This window comes from Carcharodon carcharias, chromosome 12 (genome assembly GCF_017639515.1).
Source record: "Carcharodon carcharias isolate sCarCar2 chromosome 12, sCarCar2.pri, whole genome shotgun sequence".
NCBI classification, from domain to species: Eukaryota; Metazoa; Chordata; class Chondrichthyes; order Lamniformes; family Lamnidae; genus Carcharodon; species Carcharodon carcharias.
The window spans coordinates 109,638,918-109,650,341 of NC_054478.1; the positions used below are offsets into that span (position 1 = coordinate 109,638,918).

General features: G+C 40.0%; 1 protein-coding gene across 6 annotated transcripts in view; it reads right to left on the reverse strand.

Annotated features, from left to right (window-relative positions):
- The window catches only part of armc8 (armadillo repeat containing 8), a 110,463-nt gene that overhangs the window by 98,753 nt on the left and 286 nt on the right, over positions 1-11,424 (reverse strand). The window contains exons 1-3 of one of the 6 annotated variants that reach the window (XM_041200333.1): positions 11,227-11,298; positions 7,545-7,579; positions 6,172-6,233 (exon numbers count right to left, since the gene is read on the reverse strand). The exons of 1 other annotated variant lie outside the window; for it this stretch is intronic. Coding sequence is in view for 4 of the 5 variants with exons in the window: in XM_041200328.1 (XP_041056262.1) it covers positions 11,227-11,271 (45 nt within the window). In the remaining variant the exon portion in view is untranslated. Of the gene's footprint in view, positions 1-3,965; positions 4,051-6,171; positions 6,234-7,544; positions 7,580-11,226; positions 11,341-11,424 lie in introns of those variants that run through there. 4 more of the 6 variants (XM_041200331.1, XM_041200332.1, XM_041200328.1 and 1 more) reach the window with 4 other exon arrangements.

Consider the following 11,424-nt stretch of genomic DNA (forward strand, 5'->3'; position numbering starts at 1 on the left):
GCCTCATTTAAATGTTTGGAAACTTGTCACTGTATTCTGCAAACATTTAAAGTTTAACTGCTGGGGAAGCATTAATTACAGACACAAAGCCCTCATCCTGGCAGGTTAACCTGGATAAGAAAAAGTATGGAAGGACGCCATCAGACAGCTATCCTTCAAACAGGAGTACTTCCCATTTCCCATCTTCTTCCACTTTCCCTATTTACCCAAACACGCACATACAAAACACAAAGCCAATGAAAAAAATTAAAATTTAAAAAAAATTACACTACATCCACAGATACAGCCTAGCCTGAGTGTTTCTCACATTGTGTTTTTAATATCAGGTTTTCAGAATCCACATTACTTTGCTTTAGATTTACTATTTGATTTCTTCCACTTCCAGGAATGTCCACCTCGAGGAGGTTCCGCGCTTCACTCCAACTAGGTTTCCATTTGTCTCTTACATGGTTCACCTTCATTATTTTCTGCTTTCCTTCTTGTGTTTGATCAGGTAACTAGTGAAACTCACTTTCACAGGCACATCACTTTCCTCAGCATCTTCTCTGAAGCACTACATATGAACTCCAAATTAAATTCTACTTTTATGTTTCAGGTCCATACAATTACATGTATTCCATATTTAGTACTCCTCAAACCAAAGTTCGCACCCATTTCCTGCGATCGACAATATTCATTTTCTCAAAGTAGGTGCTGGTAATGTTTCTGCTGTATCCATTTACACCTCATCCGGATTCAATTTGTTTCTTTATTGCATCTTTGCTTTCCAGCACCATCTCTTCCATCATTTAATCACTCCTGTCTTCAACTCTTTCACATACCTTCCCCCTTATTTCCTTTCCCCCAACCACCAAACTCTCTCCTCTGCTCCTATACTTGCTAATAAACTTAAATCTTTTAACATCTTCCAGTTCTGGTGAAAGGATATCAACCTAAAACATCAACTCTGTCTCTCCCTCCACAGACATTGCCAGACCTGATAATTTCCAGCATCTTCTGTTTGTATTATGGAATTAAGCATGCGCATTCAGATTATATAAATTATTGCAATACTATAAACAATCATTACCACAATAGTAAGTCAGTGGAAGGAGTCCAACTGTAGCCGAGTTGAGTATCACAATGAAAAGTTAAGATAAGAATGAGTAAACAACCAAAAAAAAAAATAGAAAGCTTTCACAGCCTCGGGACATTCCAAAGTACTTCACAACCAATTAAGTACTTTTGAACCACACTGTTGTAAAAGAGGAAAGTGTGGCAAGTCAATTTGTATGTAGCAAAGTTCCACAATTAGCAATGGAGGTAATCAAGCTGTTTTAGTGATGTTGGTTAAGGGTGTCTGACCAAATAAAAATCTAAAGGACACTTCAGGTATGCATGAACAAAGCTCAGGAGCTCAACATACAAACTCCTTGGAGGTATAAGAAGGTTAAAAAAAAAGGCTAATATAAAAGCAAAGAACTATGGATGCTGGAAATTCAAAACAAAAACAGAAACAGAAATACCTGGAAAAACTCAGCAGGTCTGGCAGCATCAGCAGAGAAGAGCACAGCTGATGTTTTGAATCCTCATAAATCCTCAACAGAACTAAGTAAAAATAGGAAAGGGGTGAGATATAAGCTGGTTTGGGGGGCAGGCGGGGGGGGGGGGGGGGGGGGGGGGGGGGGGTTGTTGTTGTTGGGACAAGAAGCTAGTAACAGATGGAGATAACCAAAACATGTCACAGACAAAAGGACAAAGAGGTGTTGAAGGTGGTGATATTATCTAAAGGAATGTGCTAATTAAGAGTAGAGAGCAGGACAAACAAGGTACAGATAGACCTAGTGGGGGTGAGGTGAAGGAATACTAAAATGGCTAAAAGGTAGAGATAAACAATCGGTTAAATAACGGAAATAGGTGGGACAAGAAAAATCTATATAAATTATTGGAAAAAACAAAAAGGAGGGGGAAGAAACGGAAAAGGGGTGGGGATGGAGGAGAGAGTTCATGATCTAAAATTGTTGATCTCAATATTCAGTCCAGAAGGCTGTAAAGTGCCTAGTCGGAAGATGAGGTGCTGCTCCTCCAGTTTGTGTTGAGCTTCACTGGAACAATGCAGCAAGCCAAGGACAAACATGTGGGCATGACAGCAGGGTGGAGTGTTGAAATGGCAAGCGACAGGGAGGTCTGGGTAATGCTTGCGGACAGACCAAAGGTGTTCTGCAAAGCGGTCACCCAGTCTGCGTTTGGTCTCTCCACTGCAGAGGAAACCGCATTGGGAGCAAAAAATGCAGTAGACTAAGTTGAGGGAAGTGCAAGTGAAATGCTGCTTCACTTGAAAGGAGTGTTTGGGCCCTTGGACGGTGAGGAGAGAGGAAGTGAAGGGGCAGGTGTTGCACCTTCTGTGGTTCCATGGGAAGGGGATTGAGGAGTAGGGGGTGATGGAGGAGTGGACCAGGGTGTCACAGAGGGAACGATCCCTACGGAATGCCACCAAGGAGGGGTGAAGGGAAGATGTGTTTGGTGGTGGCATCATGCTGGAGTTGGCGGAAATGGCGGAGGATGATCCTTTGAATGCGGAGGCTGGTGGGGTGATAAGTGAGGACAAGGGGGACCCTATCATGTTTCTGGGAGGGAGGAGAAGGCGTGAGGGTACATGCGCGGGAGATGGGCCGGACACGGTTGAGGGCCCTGTCAACCACCGTGGGTGGAAATCCTCGGTTAAGGAAGAAGGAAAACATGTCAGAGGAACTATTTTTGAAAGTGGCATCATCAAAACAGATGCGACAGAGGCGAAGGAACTGAGAGAATGGGATGGAATCCTTACAGGAAGCAGGGTATGAGGAGCTGTAGTCGAGGTAGCTGAGGGAGTTGGTAGGCTTGTTATGGATATTGGTGGACAGTCTATCACCAGAAATTGAGACAGAGAGGTCAAGGAAGGGAAGGGAAGTGTCAGAGATGGACCATGTGAAAATGATGGAGGGGTGGAGATTGGAAGCAAAATTAATAAATTTTTCCAGGTCCCAACGAGACCTTGAAGCAGCACCGATGTAATCATCGATGTACTGGAGAAAGAGTTGTGGGAGGGGGCTGGAGTAGGGTTAGGGTTTTAAAAATAGGGGCTAAGAGTGCAAAAGTAAATAAGTAATGATGAACTTATACAAAATAAAGATTCAGTCACAGTTAAGATTTCTGTGCGATTTTGGGTACCCAGTATAGAAAGAACATCAAGGTCAGTGCAGCATATTTCACCAGGATGACACCAAGAATGGGAAACTATGGTTGAGGAGAAGTTTGAGAAGCAGGAGCTTACTAAGGAGAGTTGTCCAATATAAATCGCTGGTGTGACTACACGAATTTAGCCACTTTGGATCTATGAAGGATAGAACAGGATACTTTCTGAAAGGCGAGAAGCTAAAAACACTGGAGATCCAAACAGACTTTTGGGGCCAAGTGCGGAGATTATTAAAATGTCACGAACAGGTACAGAAAATAATCAAAAAGGCTACTGGAATGCTGGCCTTTATATCTGGAGGAATAGGATATGAGAGTCATGCATCAGCTATACAAAGGCCTGCAGTATTTCTAGCAGTTTCTGGGCACCACACCTTCAGAAGGATATACTGGCCATGGAGAGAGTGCAGTGTAGATTTACTAGGATGACACCCGGATTCCAAAGATGACACTAGAAGAGACACTAAACAAACTAAGCTTGTATTCCTGAAATTTATAAGGTTATGGGGTGATTTGATGGAAGTATTCAAGATATTACAGGGAACAGATAGGGTAGATTGGGAGAATGATTTCTACTTCCTAGGGAGTCTAGGACTAGGGCACATAGTCTAAAAGTCAGACATTGCAGGAGTGAAATTAAGAAACACTTCTAGGCACAAAGGGTGATAGAAGTTGTAAACAGCAACTGATGCTAGATCAAATTTTAAATTTAAAAGTGAGATGGGTAGAATTTTCCATGAAAGGTCACAGACCTGAAACATTAACTCTGTTCCCCTCCCGACAGAAACTACGTCTGCAATTTCCAGCCTTTTCTGTTTTTATTTCAGATTTCCAGAATCTGCAGTAGTTTGCTTTTGAATTGATCAATTGATACAAAAGATCTAAGAGATATGAGGCAAAGACAGATATAATGTTCAGTTGCAGATCAGCCATATTCTCATTGAATGGTGTCAGAACAGGCTTGAGGATCTAAATGACTCTACACCTGTTCCTATGTTTCTATATGCACAAATGCAGATAGAAAGCAACATACACACAATACAGGTAACTCTGTTTCACAATCAGCAACAATGTGGCTAACATATTGCATAACACTCGGTTAAGAGAAATATTTCCACATGGACGATTATTGGAGCATGAAATGCTTCGTCACAGAATAGTTGAGGCAGAGGCCATTTTATATTTTAATGGAAAACTGTATAAAGACTTGATGCAGAGTAGGTTATGGGGCAAGAGTAGGGCAATGTGGATAGTCTTGGAGCTCTTCAGTAAAAAAGCAGACATTTTGTACTATAAAAGAACAGTGGATATAATCTCATCAAAGGGTTTAGATGTCAACCTACAGTGAGAAACTTGAGTATCTTATAATATTAATCAGATCCAGAGATAAGTTATAATAAGTCACTTGGGTATCCACTTTCTGGGATACCAGGAGCTTTACTTTAACCAAGGTGGCTTTTGGAGATGGAATGCTGCAAGTGGGTACTTTTATTGTGTCTTCAAAATCCCATTGGTGTTCATTGCAGACATAGAATGACACAGAACAGGTGAAGGCCATTTGGTCCATTGTAGCTGTGCCGGCTCTTTGAAAGAGCTTTTCATTTTGTCTAATTCCTCCGCATTTACCTCAGAGCCCAGCAAGTTGATTGAATGTACATCAACAATTTGTGCACTTTATGCAGTCAGTCCACGAAGGCACTCATTAAATGATATAACCGCTCTATGTTTAATTTGCAACTGGTTACCATAAAGGATCAGCATATATGTTTTGTAAAACATCTACAATTTTTGACAAGTTTGGCTCAAAGATTATTAAAATTATAAAAATTATGTTAAGCTTAGCAAAAAGAGACATTTTAATCTGACTCAAAAGTAACACCTTCCTAGACTGAATACTACATTGCCTTCTGGCTCATGTTCCGATCTTTTTTCAGCTATCAAACTATGCCATTTCCTGCTTTAAAAAAAATAGTCAAGAACCAGACAACATTTCAGTATCTGTTTCAACATAAATGCCTAAAAAATAGTAATTAGGCATAAGTTTTAATACATTATTGATTTGAAATGTATATGAAGTATCAAAATTTCAATTCTACTTCATGTGAGTATTTCTTCCCTTCTACATTAAATAGCAGACACTAATTGGTTTAATTTGCTGTTTTATGTTGATAAAAATTTTTGCCAATACTATTCTAAAATAAATGTATTGGCAGTGTTAAAATAACACCAAAATTAACTAACATGCTAACCAGTTTGCTAAAAGTTACATTAAACCCAGTGGAGTTGTAATTATTTAATCTGATTTACAAACTATAAAAGCAACGATTAAAGTACTAATTTACAAATATCTGATGATCAGATTAATGTCATTAGTTCCATTGGGATCAACTATGCCTTACATTTTCAGAGAAATTAAAATTTTCAATGCTGAGCTAAATAAAAAGCATGGAACAAGGTAAGGCAATTCAACCAATCAAGCACAATTCTTTAACAAACCAGTTCCATTACCAACTGCCCAACACACAATGGCTGAACAATAATCCTTTCTCAAAAAACAATACAAAGAAACTCTAACCTGACTTCCTTAGTCTGACAATCTTCACCATCCCAGCAGCTAGCATGTTCCTAGCCCAAGCTAACAAAACTGTTTTTCCCAGTGTGATCCCACTTTAATACTCAAACTGTGTGTGAACCCCCACCCCCGGTGAAAATTTTGGGGGCTGGGAGGGGGGCATAGAGAACAAGAGTTCGTGAGCAGGGGGGGGCCTTCACTTGCTGAGCGGCACAGAGGGCGACAAGGGGGAAGAGGGTAAGGCATTGAGCATGCTCCACATGCCCCTCCTGCAACTCCTCCATCTCCCTCTCCTGCATCCACCCCACTATCTCCCCCAACTCCATCTGTGGAGGAAGTTGATGAAAATGCAAAAGCTTTCTCCACACAAAAAAACTAATACCTACCTGTACAATTTCACAGGCTTTTTCCGAAGCAGCAATTGGCCTCAGAGGGCATCAATTGGGTCCTGCCCACCAACAGAAAAAAAAGCAAGGATTTAAAGGAGCCTTGCAGCTGTTAAGACTCAGTCCAAGCGCCACAGCAGCATTTGCTGCTTCAGAGCTCACAACCTCAAAATCTGCCCTAGCCTTTGATGATTTGCACTTGCATAACCCAAGCCCAATCATTGACTTTTTTTTAAAAAAGCGTTAACTTATATTGAACTGTGAGCATGATGGAGAAGAAAAGGTTGAAAGATTTGATAAATGCGAACAAAATCATGAAGGGTTTAGGCAAAATAAAGAGTAACTGTTCAATTGGTAGAAGGGTTGAAAATAAGACACCGATTTAAGGTAATTGTCAAAAAGCACCAATGATGACATGGCAAAAAACATTTTTATGCAGCAAATGGTTAGGTTCTGCACTGCCTGAATGTGGTGGAAGCAGATTCAATCATAACTTTCTAAAGGGAAATGGAAATGCACCTGAAGAGAGAAACTTGTAGGGCCGGGGACAGGGCAGGAGAGTGCATCTATCAGAATTGCTCTTTCAGAAAGTTAGCATGAACACGACAGGTCAAATGGCTTCCTTCAGTGCTATGACCATTTTATGATTCTATGACAATCTATGAGATTTAGATGGGAGTTTATTACGTGTTTACAGATGGTATTACCTTCCTCTTTCGCGTTACTGTATTGTAAATTTAGTAGAAAATAGATTACATTAGACCACATTACACAATACCATTTGCTGTTTTACATTTGTCATCCTGCTTTCCACTTTAGTACAAACACAACAGCTATGCAAATATTGTGCTACACTTCTTATGTACTCACACATCGGTCTCATATAATAATTTAATTAGCCCAGGAACAAATGCAATGTGATTTATCTATTTGAAGGTCTTTTCCATCTATATTATACACAGGTACTGCTAATGCTATTTGGAAAGAAATGCATTGCCCTGATACTTCCAATTGTCAAGTCAATGCGGCTGAACAGTAAAGTGATGTCTTACCCCTTCTAATACTTAATCTCTCGTTCTAGATCATATCTAATATCCCAGCAGTACTTATATCTAACTTCTCATTGTATTGCAGCTGGGGTTGACCATAAAAAGTTGGAGCAATTTGGGAAATAGTCATCTTGCCACTTGGGTCACAATAAATAAAAAAGTGGGCTTTTTATTAATTTCAGTGAATTATCACATTTTGTCACACCTAGGGTCTTTCTTGCGCTCTCTGAAGAAACCCAAACATAAACTGGCATGCCCCTACCAATATATAATGCAACAATCTACAGTAATTTTATTTGCTATTTTACTGCCCCTTTTTCTTACCTTCATTGTTACACTCGTTCCACTGTATTGCTGTTCTGTAGTGAGAAAATCAAGAAACTGTAGAATTAAGTGACAATGACCGCCAAAAAAGAGATCCTTAAAATCTGCACTGGAAAGCAGCATGCTCCTTATTTTTAGAAATAGCGCCTCGAGGATTAAGCAAGAAACAGTAAATTGCAATCGCATAAACACATCTAATGAGAGCATCCAAGATGTAAACATCAGGTTTTTCAGCATACTTTCTAATGAAGAATTACAACGTTGGAATTAATTTCTTTTGCATTATTAACACAACTGAAAATACTGAAAATCTTGCATAGTTCAGCAACATTTATCCTGCAACGAAAACTTATAATCATTCCAACTTAGAATTCAAAACAAGCCTATTAATAGTCAGTATTTGGATGGCTTAAGTTAGATTGTGAATCCTTTTGAAAGTGAATGATACATGGCACAACAGGGATAGCTGAGCAAGCAGATTGGAATCAGGTTCCTGAGCTGTAATCAGCAATTTCATGCAGAACTTTGACTAAACAATGGCTAATTGGAAGATTATTTAACAAATGTTACTATCCTTTCTTCCCTACATAAAATAGTGCATGCCCCTAGTGTCAGAATTGCGATGCATAAATCACTGTTTCAGGAGGAAACGTGTGAACTCCAACAATGTTGTAACAATATCAAATTTCTCTCAATAATCAAAATTACATTTGTACCATTTTAATCAATATTCTATTAGAAATCACAAACAGGTGTTTTACTAGTGAAGTTCAGTAACAAAAATGCATTAACCAGTGGTTTATCTCATATTGACCCATTAGCAATTTCCAGTGATCGAGGAGGAATCATTCATACTTTCCTTTACTGTGAATATACTGTGGCATAAAGTAGCTTTATATCAAAGATAACCTTGTGGCAGGAACATTTCAAAAGCAGTTATATAGCTGAACTAAATGTGTAAATAAATTAATCCTGTCTGGTCATATGGCAGTACCTTAGCAGCAACGTGCCATTGTAATATTGCACATTAAGTTTGAATATTACAGTAGGTTTAGATTAAAGAGCTAGGGATCAACATAGCCAAGATATAATTTGCTTTTCTCAACAATTGCTCCCTTCCTTTACTGAAGAAATTGATCCTTTGCTAGCACACATGTTCCAATGCCACCTTCCCCAAGTGGCCATTATTTAGGAGTGCCTTGATCACAGAATCATTACAGCACAGAGTGAGGCCATTGGCCAGTCATGTCTGCGCCAGCTCTCCGAATTAGCAATTTGGAAATATTGGCCATTCAACTGCTAAGCTTCAGGGTAAGATTGCAATCAACTTTCCTTTTTCTAACTTGAGGCACCGAGGCTAATTAAAGCTTATTAAATACAAGACAGCTATCTCTTTGCTGCATAATTTAGATAATTTATAACAGTCCAAGCTGAATTTGTTCCCAATCTTCAAGGACAAGGACAAGCATCAGAAAAATAAGTTGTCACAGTTAAAGTTTCAGAAATCTTGAGCAGGGAAATGGGGGCCTACAAGATTCTGAAACAGAACAGGCTGCAATCATGCAAGCCTCGTTTCCACTACACAGTATGCAAACACACTAATGAGTATATTTTACCACCAGCAAACAACTGACTGGGTGAATCTCAAAATGCTAACTTTATGTTATGTTATTTATTTTTGCAGACATAGCAATCCACAAACTGAAATGTTTGCAAAAACTTAAATCTAATTGCTTATTTTCTCCACTGAAATGACTGAGACGTGGAATAATTTAAATGTAGTCCATCATTATTACTAAAATGTCATTGTAATGTAGGCTGGTAAATCAGGTACTAGAAATAATTTTAACTCTCCTCAAAGATTGCAGAAACACAAGTATATTTAACCACAAAAAGAACTTTCATTTATATCACACCTTTCACAATCTCAGGACGTCGCACAGCTCTTCACAGCCAATAATGTACTTTTGAACTGTTGTAATGTAGAAACATGGCAGCCAATTTGCACAGAGCAACGTCCCACAAACAGATAACATATTCATATAGAACCTTTAACATAACAGATGTCTAAGGTGCTTCAGAGGCATTATAAAGCAAAAATATGACAAGCTACATGAGGAGATATTAGGGCAGATGACCAAAAGTTTGGTCAAAGAGGTAGATTTTAAGCAATGTCATAAAGGAAGAAAACATGTTATAGAGGCAGAGGGGTTTAGAACCATTGAATGGTTACAAGCACAGAAGGGAATGCATTCCAGAGCTAAGGGCCTAGGCAGCTGAAGGCTTGGCCATCAATGTTGGTGCAAATAAAATTGGGGGTGCTCAAGAGGCTGAAGTTAGAGAAATGCAAATATCTTGGAGGGTGAGAGGAGACTGCAGAGAAAGGAGGGGTCAAGCCATCGAGGGATATGAAAACACAGATGAGAATTTTAAAATCCAGACATTTCTGAAGGAATCGGAGGTAACAAACACACGGACGAGGGCAATAGCAGCAGAAGAGCTGAGGCAGGGGTAGATTTGGGCAATGCTATGGAGATGGGAATAGGCAGTCTTAGTGATGGTGCAATTATGTGAAAAGATCATCTTTGGGCCAAATATGACAAAGTTGCAGTCTGAGTCTTGGTTCAGCCTCAGACAATTGCCAGGGAATCAGTGGGAGGAGAGTTTATGGTGGGGCCCAAAGACAATGGATGGTTTAATTATTTCCAATATTTAATTGAGGGAATTTCTGCTCATCCAATACTCTGTGTTGGATAAGCAGACTGACTATTTTGGAACAGTGAAGGGGTCAAGAGGAGTGATGGCAAGATAGAGCTGGGAGCTGTCACCATACATTTGGAATTATTTAATTAATACATTCTTACACAGCGAAAATTATGTTTATGAAACAAAACTATGGTTTTTCAGGAATGTGAGGATTTATTTTTTTACATTCAGCGAGTGGTAATGACCTGGAATTCGCTGCCCACAAGGATGGTCGAAGCAGAGAAATGGATCATTGTGTAATGAAATTGGATGGACATTTGAGGGAGAAAAACTTACAGGGGTACTGGAACAAATCCAGGGAACAGGGATTTACTGGACTGTTCTAGAGTGGTGGCAGGGGCTCGACGGGCCGAATGGCCCCCCTGTGCCGTCAATGACTCTAAATGAGTTTCAAAGTCACACTGGACTCGAAATGTTAACTGTTTCTCTACCCACATATGTTACAAGACCTGCCGAGTTTTTTTTAACCAACACTTTGTTTCTATTTCTACGCCATCAGTTACTCGTTTCTGAATTAAAGGAATTGCGATTACGAATTAAAGAGTGACCGCTGTAGAATAACAAGTGTGAACATTGATACGAGTAAATAGGTTTCCTCCTCCAATTAAAAATACACAGACAAAAAACACATACCAAAATATTTAAATACATATAAACCTTCACAAAGAGATTTGTTAGTGTTAAACAGTGAGTGAAATGTAGGAAGGTTGGCGATTTGTACTTTAAAAAGAGGAAGGTTTACAATAAATATCAGGCCCAAGCCGACAGCTAAAGCATGCCGAAATTCCGGAGACTCTGACATTAAATACAAGGAGCTGCAGCCAGGACACGGAAACTCCAGACATGTCAACCCTTCCCTTCGGGCTCACAGCCACGGCCTGAGGACGAGTCAATGCGAGCGGGGTTACATACTCACCGAGAGCACGCTCATCCGCATTGGGGCCTCCAGCAGACACGCCATCTTCAGCAGCAGCAGCGAAGCCGCCCCGAGCCCCTCCCCCACCTCAGCCTAACCAGGCCCGGCAAGGCTGCACTGCGCAGCCGCAACACCGCCACAGCACTTTCCACACCCGTACAATAAAAACGCGCGCGGGCCTTCACGAGGTAGACTTTA